Source organism: Plecotus auritus (genome assembly GCF_963455305.1).
Source record: "Plecotus auritus genome assembly, chromosome: 4".
Lineage (NCBI taxonomy): Eukaryota > Metazoa > Chordata > Mammalia > Chiroptera > Vespertilionidae > Plecotus > Plecotus auritus.
Window position 1 is genome coordinate 42,291,669 of NC_137775.1, and position 17,535 is coordinate 42,309,203.

The 17,535-nt window shown below is 38.9% G+C and overlaps 1 protein-coding gene across 5 annotated transcripts in view; it reads left to right on the top strand.

Annotated features, from left to right (window-relative positions):
* ATG5 (autophagy related 5) overlaps positions 1–17,535 on the top strand; it is a 132,246-nt gene that overhangs the window by 100,471 nt on the left and 14,240 nt on the right. For all 5 annotated transcript variants that reach the window (XM_080664273.1, XM_080664277.1, XM_080664276.1 and 2 more), the window contains one exon: positions 5,487–5,604. In XM_080664273.1, coding sequence (XP_080520399.1) covers positions 5,487–5,604 — 118 coding nt within the window. The remainder of the gene's footprint in view (positions 1–5,486; positions 5,605–17,535) is intronic.

Genomic DNA, 17,535 nt, shown 5'->3' on the forward strand with positions numbered 1-17,535 from the left:
CACGGGCAGTTGGCTGGTGGGGGGGGTTGTGATCGGGGCCCAGATCAGGCTGGTTGGCTGCTGCAGTGCCCGTCATAGCCACTGGTCTTTCTGGTCATTCCGCTGTTCCAGTTGCTGGCCTTTTATATATATAGATGAGAAACAGCAATTTACTTTCATGAGAATTTTCATGGTTACCTTTCTACAGAATATGTTAATAGTGCTCAGACTTCTCTGCTCCCCTCAAGCAAATAATCTATATATATAAAATGCTAATACGTTAGGTGTCTGACCGGTTGCTATAACGTGCACTGACCACCAGGGGCAGACACTCAATGCAGGGGCTGCCAAACTGCAGTGACTTGGCAGCGGCAGTTCTTGGGTGATGCACTCTGAAATCAGAGAGGAGGGAGCCCGATTCCTCATGGGGCTGCACGATTCCACCTTTGGCCGTGGGTTATGTTGTTGCTGGGGCACTGTCGACCCCGAATCTGGTTTACTGCACACTGGTGTTTGTGTTTCACACCCTGTATGACAGCAACTTTGTAGAGTGCCCTCTAGCACTCCGGGACCTCTCAGGGGATGTTGGAGAGCCGGTTTCGGCCCGATCCCCGAAGGCCAGGCCGGGGGACCTCACCTGCCTGAGGGACCCCGCTCACTCTGAATACTCTGAGGAGGGACTGCGGGAGGTTGGCTCCAGGGTGTGTCTGGCCCATCTTGCCCAGTCCCAACCCGCCGACCACCTTCTAATTAATTTCCTTTCAATGTGCATGAATCCCTGCACTGGGTCACCAGTATCATTATAAAGATTGTTATGCCTTTATTATAACCACTCAGATTTGGGAGAGAGTAGAAAAAGAAGTACAGAGAAACTAAAGGTCAAAGTGGAAATAGAGGGGAATTTCTGCATTTTAATAATCAGCGGGAAGGCAGGGGAGGTTGCAGGGGGGGCTGTAAGAGATCAACTGAAGGTCTTGTACGCATGCATATAAGCATAACCAATGGATACAAGACACCGGGGGGGCGGGGGGGCAGGTAAAGGCATGTACTGGGGGGTAGGGGAGGCCATGGGGAGGTCAATGGGGGGAAAAAAAAGGAGACATGTACTACTATTTGTAATACGTTAAACAATAAAAAAAAATAAACATAAAAAAAAAAAACTAGTTGGCCTTTCTTGTTTGGCATATTATAGTTATATTGTTTTATTATAGTTACCCTATATAATAAAAGCCTAATATGCTAAGTGTCTGGTCATCGTTCAACCAATCAAAGCGTAATATGCTAATGATATGCTGAGGCCGCTCAACTGCTTGCTATGATGTGCACTGACCACCAGGGGGCAGACAGTCGACTGGTCGACCAGTTGCTATGATGTGCACTGACCACCAGGGGTAGATGCTCCGACTGGTAGGTTAGCTTGCTGCTGGGGTCCGGCCGATCGGGACTGAAGGAGACGGGCCGGACACACCCTGGAACCCTCCCATGGTCCCTCCCCAACTGGCCAACTTCCCATGTTTCACCCTGGCCCCACACAGGTGCTGCCCCTGGTGGTCAGTGCGCTCCCACAAGGGGAGCGCCGCTTAGTCAGAAGCCGGGCTCACGGCTGGCGAGTGCAGTGAGCGTAGCAGCAGTGGCGGGAGCCTCTCCCTCCTCAGCTACAGGCGGGCAATAAGGAGCAAGCGGTCCCGGACTATGAGAGGGATGTCTGACAGTTGGCTTAGGCCCAATTCCCGGGGAGATTGGACCTAAACTGGCAGGCAGACATCCCCTGAGGGGTCCTGGACTGCGAAAGGGCGCAGGCCGGGCTAAGGGACACCTCCCTTCCCATTGCATGATTTTCGTGCACTGGGCCTCTAGTTATATACTATTTTATTATAGTGTATCCATTTCACAATTTTGTTACTAAGTAGAGGGCGACTGAATCTTGAAAAGATTTCTTTGATTTTGCTGAAAACTTTATTATTTTCAGATCAGACTGGATGATGCATTTTATTTAGGTTTTGTTGTGTGTTGTTTTTTTTTCTACTGGGGGTACAGTCCTGCCTGTCCTTTTCCACTGACTCAATCCCAGATGTCATCACATAGGCTTGCACTATTCAAACAGCCTCTCGCTGGTCATCCTGATGTTACCTCTTAACCAAGTCATTGTACACAGTGCTGCTTTCCATTAGCCTTTAGGAAAAGCCTCTTTCATCACTTCACTTCCTTTGCTAAAAAGTCTTAAAAGCCTCTTCATTGCTTGGATGATAGAAAGCCCTAAATGGGTGGTGGCTATTTCAAATTATTACTTCAGTTCCCTATTCATTTCTTTCTTCTCTGAAGTCACCTAACTTTTATTCACAGAGTTAATCCTTGATTGGGCACAATATTGTTCTCACTTTCATCTTGTGTGAAAAGTATGAGCTTCCTAAATTGAAGGATATCAGTCATACTTTAAAAAAATAGAGTTCAATTATTGCAGTGAATTGTATTATATTCAATGCATATTATGAAGGTTTTTGTTTTCTAAAATTTTTTCATACTTGCCACAAACACTCAAATGTATTATGGGAACATTATTTTTAACATTATGTATCCACTGAATGCACAATGTGAAGTTGCAAAAGGCAACTCACATGTCTGCCCCATGTTTCTTTTTTGCTATATTTTAGTTTATGTCTGCATTTAAAACCAGATTTTTTTTTACCAAATCTGTAACAGTTATGTCAAAGAAATTGAGGTATACCTCTGTCATAAAACAAAACAAAATTATCTTTTTTAAAAATATATTTTTATTGATTTTAGAGAGGAAGGCAGAGGGAGAGATAGAAACATCAATGATGAGAGAGAATCATTGGTTGGCTGCCTCCTGCACGCCTCCTACTGGATTAAGCCCGCAACCCGGGCATGTGCCCTTGACCAGAATCAAACTTGGGACCCTTTACTCTGCAGGCTGATGCTCTATCCACTGAGCCAGACCAGCTAGGGCAACAAAATTTTCTTTAATGGCTAGATAGTTGAGATCATTTTCTTATAAAATACTAGAGGCCCAGTGCACGGATTCGTGCACCAGTGGGGTCACTTAATTGTGCCCTTTCGCAACCCGGGATCCCTTGGGGGATGTTGGGGAACTGGTTTAGGCCCAGTCCCCGCAGGGCAGGCTGAAGGACCCCACTGGTGAATGAATTCGTGCACCAGGCCTCTAGTATGCATATAAGATCTTTGGTTAATCTCTTCCCCTTTCCCCACTTCCCTCTGAGATTCATCAGTCTGTTTCATGCTTCCATGCCTGTGTGTTTAGTGTCTGCCCTCTGGTGGTCATTGCGCGTCATAGCTACTGGCCAGTCAGCTGGTTGGCTGGTCGCGTGGGCTTCTATATATATAGATAAGGCATTACCCTGTACTTTTAGGTTTCTATAATTTTTCACACCATAAGGTTTAAAATAAAAACTACCAGCTTAACACATTGCAGACCAGTAATTTTATTTATAGTTTTACCTAGTGGCCAGATAAGTTGGTATTGAACAAATACAAAAAACATTTTACATAAACGTTAAAGGCACGCCTTAAAATTAAATACCCATTGCATTTTGAAGTTATTTATTACATGTTCTTTCAAGCTAATATCTTTTTAAAGTATGGTACTTTGTAAAACACTGTGTAATGTGGAAACACGATAATTCTTGTGATCCGTCCGCAATGTGTTAAAATAAAATAACAAGGGGGGGGAGGTTATTTTTATTCTCTTTATCATATATTTATTTATTTATTAACTTACTCTGTGCTTGGCACAATTGTTTAATTATTTCCACACAAATTTAAGAAATAGGGAATGGCCTGACCGTAGTGGCTCAGTGGTTGAGCGTCGACCTATGAACCAGGAGGTCACGGTTTGGATTACTGGTCAGGGCACATGCCCAGGTTTCAGGATCCATCCACAGTGTGGGGCGTGCAGAAGGCAGCCGATCAGTAATTCTCTCTCATCATTGATGTTTCTATCTGTCTCTCCCTCTCCCTTCTTCTCTGAAATCAATAAAAATACATATTTTTAAAAAAAAGATATAGGGAATGTCCCAAATTTCTGAAGAAACTGGGTGCAAGATCATAGAGCTCATAAACAGTACTTCAGTTAGTAGACTGGCTGATTCCAGAGCTTCTGCACTTTGTGTCATGATGAAGTTTCCATCATCGTTGACATGCTCCTATAGAGGTAGTCTAGGAAAATGAAACTTAATTATAAAAGTGGGTGAAACATTAAAATCAGTTAGCAATAAGTTATGACATAGTGCTAATAACTGTTGCTGTATTGACTATTTGGAAAATTTTTTTAACATATGGAGAAGTTAAAATAATGAAACAACTAAGACAATATATATCCTTCATCTAGATCAGTGGTTCTCAACCTTTCTAATGCCGTGACCCTTTAATACAGTTCCTCATGTTGTGGTGACCCCCAACCATAAAATTATTTTCGTTGCTACTTCATAACTGTAATTTTGCTACTGTTATGAATCGTAATGTAAATATCTGTGTTTTCCGATGGTCTTAGGCGACCCTGCTAGCGGTTCTCAACCTGTTGCGACCCACAGGTTGAGAACCGCTACTATAGAGCATAAGACCATGGGAAAACACAGATATTTGCATTACGATTTATTAACAGTAGCAAAATTACAGTTATGAAGTAGCAACGAAAATAATTTTATGGTTGGGGGTCACCACAACATGAGGAACTGTATTAAAGGGTCACGGCATTAGAAAGGTAAGAACCACTGATCTAGATTCACCAGTAGTTAACATTTTTCTCCATTTGCTTTCCCTTCCCTTCCACTTTTTTGACACCTATGAAATTTGACATTAATGAAGTTGTCTAATGTTCATTCTTCATTTCCCAAGTTATTCCAAAAAAATGTCTTTTATAGCTGATTTTTAAATTTTTCTTCTCCAATCCAGTATTTAGTCAAAGTTTATTTTTTGTATTTAATTGTTGTATCTTGTCAGTCTTTTTTAATGTTTTTGTATTGTTTTTGTTTTATTTTTTATTGCCTCTGAAAACTTTTTTGAGGCATCTAGGCCAGTTGTTTTAGAGCAGTGGTTGGCAAACTGCGGCTCGCGAGCCACATGCGGCTCTTTGGCCCCTTGAGTTTTTATTTTTAGCAAAGGCCAGCTTAGGAGTACCCTAATTAAGTTAATAACAATGTACCTACCTATATAGTTTAAGTTTAAAAAATTTGGCTCTCAAAAGAAATTTCAGTCGTTGTACTGTTGATATTTGGCTCTGTTGACTAATGAGTTTGCCGACCACTGTTTTAGAGCATTGCACATTCTGGGTTTGATTGTTACCTCATTGCTAGATTTACTCGACTTTATGTTAAGCATTCTGGGCAATAATACCACATTGATGATGTATGTTTCTGATTGCACTATATCCAAAGGAATCTAATGTAAGCTTTAAATTTCTAATCTATTAATTTGTTATTTGTAGCAACAAAGACTTAACTGTTTGAATTCTTTCTTCATTTTTCAAATAGACAACGACTGAGCGACCTTTCATTCAGAAGCTTTTTCGTCCTGTGGCTACAGATGGACAATTGCATACTTTAGGAGATCTCCTCAAAGAAGTCTGTCCTTCTGCGATTGCTCCTGAAGGTAATATAATTAGCCGTAGTGAAACATTTATTTCATTTCTCTTTGTTCCTAAAGTAACGTAAGTATTCTGCAGTTATAACTTTTACTAGTTACTTCAGGAAGAAATTTTTTTAAGTATGTTTTCATTGATTTTTTTAGAGAGAGAGAGATAGAAACATTAATGACAGCATCAATTGGCTGCACTTCCGCGCCCTCTATCCTCTCACCCCCCTTACCCTGCAGGGGATTGATCCCATAACCCTGGCATGTGCCCTGACCAGGAATTGAACCAGTGATCTCCTGGTTCCTGGATGGAAGCTCAACCACTGACCCATGCCAGCTGGGCCAGAAGAAATTTTCATTATCTTCTAGGGAAAAGTCTTTGGAAACAGAAGCACTTAATATTTAATCTATTTTATAAATTACTGACACTAACAAAATAAGGAATTGACTCTCTGGCAAAATAAAATACATTGTTCTTAAATTATCCTTTTATCACATCTTTGGTTTCCTGGGCCTCTCATTTGTAAATTCAGTTCTGGTAAATACTATTTTTAATCTTCTACTGTGTTTCTTCATTCTAAAGGAATAAGAGGTAGTAAAATAAAATATCTTACCTTTGTTTTTCTTAATTAAATATGCCTACCTTTTCTGGCATTCTTGTGTGTATCTAGCACTTCTAAATTGCACAAAGGTTCAATGGGGACAGGGGACGAGGGGACATCTAAAATACCAACAGATTGATTTTAAAAAAAAAATTATTGACTAGTACTCAGAATTATTGAAATTGAACAGGTTTTATTGGTTAAACAGTTTATAAATATATTATTAGGTCTTGCTGTCATTCATGAGTGTATTCTACTAGACCATATAGTCAAAGCTTTTTTTAAAAATTTCATTATTGATTAAGGTATTACATATGTGTCCTTATTCCCCCATTACCCCCTACCTCCCATTCATGCCCCCACCCCCCTGTTGTCTGTGTCCATTGATTAGGCTTATATGCATACATATAAGTCCTTTGGTTGATCTCTCCTCCTTACCCCCACCCTCCCCTACCTTCCCTCTGAGGTTTGACGGTCTGATTGATGTTTCTCTGTCTCTGGATTGATTTTTGTTCATCTGTTTATGTTGTTCATTATATTTCACAAATGAGTGAGATCATGTGATATTGATCTTTCTCTGCCTGGCTTATTTCACTTAGCATAATGCTCTCCATCTCCATCCATGTTGTTGCAAATGGTAAAAACTCCTTTTTTTACCTCAGCCTAGTACTCCATTGTGTAGATGTACCACAGTTTTTTAATCCACTCATCTGCTGATGGGCACTTAGGCTGTTTCCAAATCTTAGCTATGGTGAATTGTGCTGCTATGAACATAGGGGTGCATATATCCTTTCTGATTCGTGTTTCTAGTTTCTTGGGATATATTCCTAGAAGTGGGATCACTGGGTCAAATGGGAGTTCCATTTTCAGTGTTTTTTTTTTTTTTTTTTTTTTTTTATATATATTTTATTGATATTTTACAGAGAGGAAGGGAGAGGGATAGAGAGCTAGAAACATCGATGAGAGAGAAACATCGATCAGCTGCCTCCTGCACACCTCCCACTGGGGATGTGCCCGCAACCAAGGTACATGCCCTTGACCGGAATCGAACCTGGGACCCTTCAGTCCGCAGGCCGACGCTCTATCCACTGAGCCAAACCGGTTTCGGCTCCATTTTCAGTTTTTTGAGGAAACTCCATACTGTTGTCCACAGTGGCTGCACCAGTCTGCATTCCCACCAGCAGTGCACGAGGGTTCCTTTTTCTCCGCATCCTCGCCAGCGCTTGTCGTTTGTTGATTTGTGGATAATAGCCATTCTGACAGGTGTGAGATGGTACTGCATTGTTGTTTTGATTTGCATCTCTCTGGTGATTAGTGACTTTGAGCAGGTTTTCATATGTCTCTTGGCCTTCCTCTGTCTTCTTTTGAAAAGTGTCTGTTTAGATCAGTTGCCCATTTTTTGATTGGGTTGTTTATGTTCTTTTTGTTAAGCTGCATGAGTTCCCTGTAAATGTTGGAGATTAAACCCTTATTGTTGATATCATTGGCAAATATGTTCTCCTATGCAGTGGGCTTTCTTATTGTTTTATTGATGGTCTCCTTTGCTGTGCAAAAGCTTTTAATTTTGAAGTAGTCCCATTTGTTTATTTTCTCTTTAGATTCCATTGCCCTAGGAGCAGTATCAGTGAAGAAATTGCTTCGGTATATGTCAGAGATTTTTCTGGCTGTGGATTCCTCTAGTATTTTTATGGTTTCTCATCATATGTTTAAGTCCTTGATCCATTTTGAGTTTATTTTTGTGTATGGTGTAAGTTGGTGGTCTAGTTTCATCTTTTTGCATGTATCTGTCCAATTTTCCCAGCACCATTTATTGAAGAGACTGTCTTGACTCCATTGTATGTTCATGCCTCCTTTGTCAAATATTAATTGAGCATAGTGATTTGGGTCGATTTCTGGGTTCTCTATTCTATTCCATTGATCTATATCAGTGGTTGGCAAACTGCGACTCGCGAGCCGCATGCGGCTCTTTGGCCACAAAATACCACAGCCTAGGTGAGTCTATTTTGAAGAAGTAGCGTTAGAAGAAGTTTAGGTTTAAAAAATTTGGCTCTCAAAAGAAATTTCAATCGTTGTACTGTTGATATTTGGCTCTGTTGACTATGAGTTTGCCGACCACTGATCTATATGTCTATTCTTGTGCCAGTACCAGGCAGTTTTGAGAACAGTGCCTTTGTAAAACAGCTTGAAATCTGGTATTGAGATCCTACCTACTTTGTTCTTCTTTCTCAGGATTGCTGTGGCTATTCAGGGTCTTTTTTTTTTTTCCAGATGAATTTTTGGAGAGTTCTTTCTAGGTCTGTGAAATATGCCGTTGGTATTTTAATGGGGAGTGCATTGAATCTTTAGATTGCTTTGGGTAGTATGGACATTTTAATGATGTTGATTCTCCCAATCCATGAACATGGTGTGTTCTTCCATCTGTTTACTTCTTCCTCTATCTCTTTTTTCAGTGTCCTGTAGTTTTCCACATATAGGTCTTTGACCTCCTTAGTTAAGTTTATTCCTAGGTATCTTAATTTTTTTGGTGCAATGGTAAATGCGATTGCTTTTTTAGTCTCTCTTTCTGTAAGTTCACTCTTGGTGTATAGAAATGCCATAGATTTCTTGGCATTAATTTTGTATCCTTCTACATTGCCGAATTCATTTATTAAGTCTTATTAGTCTTTTGATGGAGTCTTTAGGGTTTTTTATGTACAATATCATGTCATCTGCAAATAAGGACAGCTTTACTTCTTCTTTTCCAATTTGGATGCCTTTTATTTCTTCTTCTGTCTAATTGCAATGGCTAATACTTCCCAGTACTATGTCGAACAGGAGTGGTGAGAGTGGGCATCCCTGTCTTGTTCCTGTTCTTAGGGGAAATGGTTTTAGTTTTTGCCCATTGAGTATGATGTTAGCTGTGGGTTTATCATATATAGCTTTTATTATGTTGAGGTATGATTCTTCTATTCCCACGTTGTTGAGAGTTTTTATCAAGAAAGGGTGTTGCATTTTGTCAAATGCTTTTTCTGCATCAATTGATAGGACTATGTGATTTTTATCTCTCAATTTGTTTATGTGATGTATCACGTTTATCGATTTGCGGATATTGTACCATCCTTGCATTCCTGGGATAAATCCAACTTGGTCATGGTGTATGATCTTTCTGATGTACTGCTTGGATCCAATTTGCTAGAATTTTGTTGAGGATTTTGGCATCTATGTTCATGAGGAATATTGGCCTGTAATTCTCTTTCATTGTGTTGTCTTTATCTGGTTTTGGTATTAGGGTGATGCTGGCTTCATAGAAGGAGCTTGGAAGTGTTCCTTCCTCTTGAATTTTTTGGAATAGTCTGAGGAGGATAGGTTTTAGTTCTTCCTTGAATGTTTGGTGAAACTGCCCTGTGAAGCCGTCTGGCCCCGGGCTTTTGTTTGCTGGAAGCTTTTTGATGACTGCTTCAATTTCTTCCATAGTTATTTGCCTATTGAGATGTTTAGATTCTTCCTGATTGAGTTTTGGAAGGTTGTATTTTTCTAGGAATATGTCCATTTCCTCCAGGTTGTCCAGTTTGTTGGAATAGAGTTGTTCATAGTATTTTTTTTTAACAATCCTTTGTATTTTGGTGGGGTCTGTTGTTATTTCACCTCTTTCATTTCTGATTTTATTTGGGTCCTCTCTCTTTGCTTCTTGGTGCGCCTGGATAAAGGTTCATCAATCTTGTTTATCCTTTCAAAGAACCAGCTCTTTGTATTGTTTTTTTTTTTTTTTTTTTTTTGTCTCAATGTCGTTTATCTCTGCTCTGATCTTTATTATTTCCTTCCTTCTGCTTACACTGGGCTTTTCTTGTTGCTCTCTTTCTAACTCTTTGAGTTGTAGGGTAAGGTAATTTATTACCATCGTTTCTTGTTTTTTGCAGTAGGCTTGTAGAGCTATGAACTTCCCTCTCAAGACTGCTTTCTCTGTGTCCCATAGATTTTGGATTGTTGTGTTTTCATTGTCATTTGTTGCCATGATGTTTTTTATTTCTTCCTTGATCTCTCTGCTAACCCAGTCATTGTTTAATAGCATGCTGTTTAGTCTCCATGTGTTTGATTTTTTGGGATTGTTTTTATTGTAGTTGATTTCCAGTTTTATGCCACTGTGATCTGAGAAGATGCTTGATATGATTTATATCTTCTGGAATTTGAAGAGACTTTGCCTATGACCCAACATATGGTCTATCTTTGAAAATGACCCATGTGCACTTGAGAAGAATGTATATTCTGTGGCTTTGGGGTGAAATGTTCTGAAGATGTCAATTAATTCCATCTGGTCTAGTGAGTCATTTAGGGTTGATGTTTCTTTGCTGATTTTTTGTTTAGAGATTTGTCCAATGGTGATAGTGGGGTATTAAAGTCCCCTACTACCTCTACTATGATTGTATTGCTGTCAATCTCTCCCTTGATATCCTCCAGGAGTTTTTTTATGTATTTGGATGCTTCTGTATTGGGTGCCTATATGTTTACCAGAGTTATTTCTTCTTGTTGGATTGCTCCCTTTAGAATTATGAAGTGGCCTTCCTTATCTCTTGTTATGTCCTTCACTTTGAGATCTAATTTGTGAGACATGAGTATTGCTACCCCAGCTGTTTTTTTCATTTCCATTCGCCCGAAAAACCTTTTTCCATCCCTTCACCCTCAGTCTGCGTGCGTCTTTTTTCTGAGGTGGGTTTCTTGTAGACAGCAGATATATGGGTCGTGTTTTCTTATCCAATCCGTTACCCTATGTCTGTTGATTGGAACATTTAAAGTTATTATTGATAGGTACTTATTTGTCGCCATTTTTATTCTTTACCCCTGTGTTCCTTCTTCGCTTCCTATTTCTTTTATTTTTACAGCAGACCCTTTAGCATTTCTTGCATTGCTCGTTTGGTGGTAATAAATTCCCTTAGCCCTTTTTTGTCTGTGAAGCTCCTGATTTCACCTTCAATTTTGATTGTTAGCCTTGCTGGGTACAGTATTCTTGGATTCAGACCCTTCCTTTGCATTACTTTGTATAATTCATTTTATTCCCTTCTGGCCTGAAGTGTTTCTGTTGAGAAATCTGTTTGCTAGTCTGATGGGGGGTTCCTTTGTGGGTAACTTTCTATCTCTCTCTGGCCGCTTTTAAGATTCTTACTTTGTCGTTGGTGTTTGCCATTTTAATTATAATGTGCCTTGGCGTCGGTCTTTTGGGGTTCATTTTGCTTGGGACTCTGTGAGCTTCTTGGATTTGTGTGGGTTTTTTCTTCCCTATATCAGGGAAGTTTTCTGTCATTATTTCTTCAAACAGGTTTTCTATTCCTTGCTCAGTTTCCTCTCCTTCTGGAACCCCTATTATCAGGATGTTGTTTTGTTTCGTGTTCTCCCAAAGTTCCCTTAGGCTCTCCTCCTGCTTTTTAATTTTCTTTTCTAGAAGTTGCTCTACTTGGCTTTTTTCCCCCTACATTGTCTTCTAGCTCACTGATGTGGTCCTCTGCTTCTTCTAGTCTACTGTTGATGTTTTCTATTGAGTTCTTTACAACAGCAATGTCATTTTTCATTTCTTCTTGGTTCTTCATTTCCTCTTGGTTCTTACTCATATTGTCGAATTTGTCTTTCATTCTTTTCAGCCACCTTATGACCATTTCTCTGAATTCTTTCTCTGGCAGGTTGCTTGCCTCCATTTCATTTACTTCATTTTCCGGTGATGCCTGCTTTTCTTTCATATGCGGGCTGTTTCTTTGTCTCCCCCATGGTCTCTCTTTGGGTGTCTGTTTATGTGTTTCTCTCTCTCCTGCATTGATTTAAAGGCACAAAATACAACACAACAAGGTACAACGCACAAGAAACTGAACAGAAATGTATTCACGATATTAATAACCCCAAATAAAGGTGACCACCAGAGAAAGGCAAATTAGAGGATAGGAGATAAAGAAGAAGAGAAGAAAAAAAAAGAAAGGAGTGCAAAAATGGGAAAAGGGGAAAAAAAGTAAGAGAGAATAAGAAAGAAGAGGGGAACAAACTATATATATGGGGAGCAAACTCCAAAAGTACAGCCACTAATCCCAGCAAATGCAAGCAATAAGTACCTGGAGATGAATACAAACTACAAACAACCACTAATATCAAGCGAGGCAAGGGAAAACAGAAGCAAAAAAACAAACAAAAACAAAGCAAACAAAAAAACAAAACAAAAAAAATAAGCAAACCAATCTCACAAACAAGCATAAAAAATCGATATAATCAACATTTAAGCAAACAGCAACAAAAGGACAGAGAGAGAAACAATTTTTTGGATAGTGAAGACAGAGAAGAGAGAGGTGTGTATCAACTCGGAGCGAGGGATTGGAAATTAGATATATAAGTTGGGTGAAATTTTAACGGGCTAAAAAAGAAAGAATAGGGAAAATCTAAAGCAGAAAATGGGTAAGAGAAACAGGACAACAAAAGGGGAAAAGTTAGGAAGAGAGTGATGGCATAAAAGTAAAGTTGAGATAGAGTAGAATGATGCTAAAGGAAAGATGAAAATAGAATGTAGAACACTAATTTCAAAGTCAAATGAGAAAATAAAATGACACTGTTTTAATAAAGGTAAAATAATAGTAGTAATAATACTGATTGAACATAAAAATGTAATAATTAAAAAGGTAAAATCAAGTGAGGAAAAAAGAAAAAAATTAGTTTCTTAAGTAAAAGATGAAAAATAAATAAATAAATAAATAATTTAAAAAAATAAAAATAAAATGTGCAGTAGTGAAGGTCATTCACTTCCTCTATTGTCCTGTTTGACACGCCTGCTTTCCAGTCAGGACAGCATTGCAGTTCCCTGCGTTCCACTGTTTCTCCGTGTTGTAAGCCAGTCCTGATTTTTTAAGCAGGCAGTGTGTCTTACTTTCCTGTATTCCTTTATTTGTGATTACACAAGAGTCAATTTGTGATTCAACCACTGGGTGGCAGTGTTTCTGGATTGACCTCCAGGTCTATAGGTCCTCTCTAGCCTCTGCTTAGATCCTGCTTTTCCTGTGGCACTCAATACCTGTTTGTGGGAGTGGGCTGCCCCAGATCTGGTTCTCCGACGGTTACTCCCCGCTCCGATCCCCAGGTTCCAGAAAAACAACTTTCCCCTGCAGTCTCCTAGGGTGTCCCCAACTGGGTGATCCCATGCACTGGGCTCAGCATTCAAAAGCAAGGATTTAAAGAGGAGGAAGCACAAGTGTGCGAACTCCGGGGCTGCGTGCAAGTCTGAGCAGTCCTTCCTCCTCCCCCCCCCCCCCCCCCCCATGTCCATGTAGCCGGCACACTTTTAAAATTTTTAGGCTGTCCTTCTGCATCAGATGAAAATGGGTTGCTTTTTAGAGATCCCCTCTGTTAGCAGCTCTGAGGACCCCCTTCCACATTCACGGATCACGCCAGCCCCAACAGCCACAGATTTTTCTAGGCGCAGACTTCCCCAGGTCCTCCAGCTCCCACAGTGCACACGTTTCTCTGTCCTGCCGGGACCATAGACCTCACCTTATCCCAGGCGAAATCTGACCTTTCTGTGGTGGAGTGAAGAGCTCCCCCAAATCCACGTGTTTGTGCCAAATGGGGACCGGTGCTCTGGGATTCACAGCTGTTCAGCGGGTGCCGCAGTTTTAGATTTTCAGGCTTCCAATAACATCCACTTTCCCCTTCGAGATGGCGCCGTCTCCGCATCCTAGCCGGTTGCTCTGGGAGGGAACCCAGCAGCAGTGGGGGCTGCCCGGTCAGGGGAGCCCCATCCAGCTGTCCCCACCTTCTCCTGGAGTATAGCTGTCCCTTAACTCTCCAACAGACACTCCCCGTGCGACCCTCAGCTGTTCTTTCTGTCTGCTCCGGGACAAGGCTCGGGACACGTCTGTCTATTCCACCACCATTTTTTTTCCCTCTCTAGTCAAAGGTTTTGATGGTGCCTTGCACACCCTCATATTTCTAATGCTGGGTTAAGTGTTTACTCAAAATTTCAATTACTGAATTCTTTCTTTGTGTCATTACCTGAAACATTATTTATAATAATTAAATCATAGCATAATTGACATTAGATTGACCATAATACTCTCTTCCAGTCTTAATCTATTTTTGTTACTGTGTAATTTTAGTTTTCAATAAGAGTTTCAAATAATTTCTTGGCAATTTAATGATTTTTATTTTTAGTAAATTTATTGAGTTGTTCATTCATCACTGCAATCTAGTTTTAGAACATACCTATCACCTCAATAGTTTAGTTTTGCTTGTTGGCTGCTAATCTGTGCTCTCACCGTCAATTGTAGGAAACTATTGGTCTGCTTCCTGTCTCTGTAATTTGCCTCTTTTGGATATTTCACATATATGGAATCATACAAAATTATGATTGGTTTATTTCACTTAGCATGTTTTTTGTTTCATCCCATTTGTAGTGTGATTCAGAAGTTTCTTTTTTTGATTGCTGTCTAGTAGTCCATTGTGTATATACTATATTTATTCACTCACCAATTGGTGGGCATTTAGATTGTTTCAACCATTTTACTTTTTAAATATACATATACATATACATATACACATATATATATATATTGATTGATTTCATAGAGGAAGGGAGAAGGATAGAATCATTCATTGGCTGCCTCCTGCACACACCCCACTGGGGACTGAGCCCACAACCCGGGCATGTTCCCTTACCGGGAATCAAACCGTGACCTCCTGGTTCATAGGTTGACTCTCAACCACTGAGCCACACTGGCCAGGCTCCACCTTTTCACTTTTTTTTCCCTTTTATTCTCTTTGTTTTCTACCACCTTTTCACCTTTATGAGTAATGCTGCTATGAACGTTTGCATACAGATCACTGTGTGGACATGTTTTCATCTTTCTTGGATAGATTGATTCCTAGGAGTGGAATGGTTGGGTAGTATGGTACATTTATGTTAAACTTTTTAAGAAACTGGTAAGCTTTTCCAAACTGGCTGCACCATTTTACAGTCATGCCAGCAATGTTTGGGAGTTCCAGGTTCTTTATATTCTCACTAGCATGTACTTTTTGTCTTATTATAGCCATCCTAGTGCTTTTGTAGTGGTGTATCATGGTGGTTTTAGTTTTTATTTTCCTAATAACGAAGTTGAGTGTTTTCAGGTACTAGACATCTGTAATGAGATATCTATTCACACATTTTCCTCAAATTTTATAGATTATTTGTCTTCTTATAACTGAATTTTGAGTTATTTACATATTCTGGATATAAGTCCTTATCAGATATGATTTGTAATTTTTTCCTAGTCTGGGTCTGGTTTTTTAATTTTCTTTAAAAGAGTAAAATATTTAAATTTGATAAACTCCTATTATCAAGGCTTTTATGTATTGTATTCCATTAATAATTAAAAAATCATTTTCTGATAGAAAATATATTTATGTAGTTCTAAAATCAAAATGTACTTAAAGGAATTTAAAGTTTCTTTTCAACTTTCATTCACCAAATCCTAATCCAGTTCCCCTCTACAGAGACAACCAATATTGCTATTTTCCTGTATGTTCTTACAGGGATAATTAGACTTTTTTTTATTTTTGAAGTCAAGTTACAGAAATTTTGATTGGGGTATTCTCTGTAACTGTCATTGATTTAGGAATACTTACTGTTCCAGTTTATTTTCTCCATGCTGTAAGGATTTAAACACACACACACACACACACACACACACACACACACACACACACTCAAAAATCCCTATTTCCTGTCTGTTTTGCTACTTTCTTGAAGATTTGAGAATATAGACTAGTTTTTCCATTTGAAGTATGATTAAGAGATTAATCATTTTTATTGCTAACAGAGATGGGATGTGAGCCTCATACCTCACTGCAAGCATTGACTTTCATTTATTCATTTCTCTGTACTGTATATTTTTTTTCTCTTGAGTACTTCGTAGTATTTTAAAGAACATTGAAAAATGCCTTCATTAATTAAGAGTAATTAAAGTGTAAGTTATAGCTTAATATTCAAATGGCTACCTTATTTTTCTTTTCTTATATTTTTTTGACAGTCTACTCTGAAAACATTGTCATTTAAAATAATACATCTTTATAAGATCTGTGACTATTGAATGAGAACATCACAATGAAACTAAAACTTTGGAGGGAAATTGTCCTGCTGTAATAATCTATCCCTAACCAGCAGCACACTTGTCAACAAATACACAGAATGATGCAGGAAAACTTACTAGAAAAGAGCAGGAAGAAGGTTGGGTGTTAATTTTGTGTTTGACATCTTTAAAGAACCTTAGAGTTATTTGTTCATTCTCTTATTTTAGATGATTTGTTGTTAGTTTCTTACTACTTAATTGCAGAACTAGGTTTAGAACTCAGGTTGTCTTCATCTCCTGGTTCATTTTTTTTTTCCACTTTACTATGCTACCATTTATTTTCATTTTCACATTTTTTAACTTTTTAACTTTTTTGTTTAGTTTAAAATAACATTTTGAAATGTTTGCTTTTTCCTGTCTCTTTATTCTATGTTTTGTGTTTAGTACCCAATCTCACCTATGTGCTGTTCTCTCTTATAATATTTCCTGGTATGATCTTAAGAACCTGAACTTCTATATTGATTTTGTTCATTTTGTTATTTTAGAGTTCCTGTATGATTCTGACCACTCTTGTTGAATTTATTAAAATGGTGTCTGTGACATTTAGGCATTTAAATGAAAAGCAATCACCTGCTTTGAGCTCACAAAATGCACCTTTGTGCTGTTTGGCCATCCTGCCTCTGGGTCACAATACATGCAAGGTTAGCACAGCCCTGTACAAGAATGGCACACAAATTTGGGAGGCCTTTTATTCTTTCAAAGATTTTTTATTCTCTTCTAAATTTTTTAGCATATCCTACAAGTAAATCTATTCCGAAAGAATTCACAGTGTGACTTCCCATGCATTTTTTTTGAAGGGGAGTGGTAAGGTAGCCATTCATAACTTTAACCCACAAACCTGCCTCTTAGGTGATTTCAGTTGTGATAGGTAGATATCTTTGTGTGACAGTCTTCTTCACACCCAAATTGTTACATGCTTATATTGGTGGGAAACACACATGTGCATGCAAGCACGCACACACGCCAAACAGACATAATTGAAATGCTATAAATAGCACCTATACTTTTGAGGTACGTTTGATTGTTTCATACCAAGAGGAGGCCACATTCTAATACAAGTATTTTTGGAAAAAACTTTATTTGCCTCTTTCTTTTGTCACCTCATATTGGAAAATAACGGTCATTTCAGGATCTGTAGGGAATATTTAAAACAGGTCACTATTTCAGTCAAGAATTGTTTACTGTCTGGTTCAGTATGCCTGTGGCATTGTTAAACGTGAAGCATTTTGAAACATTTGCAC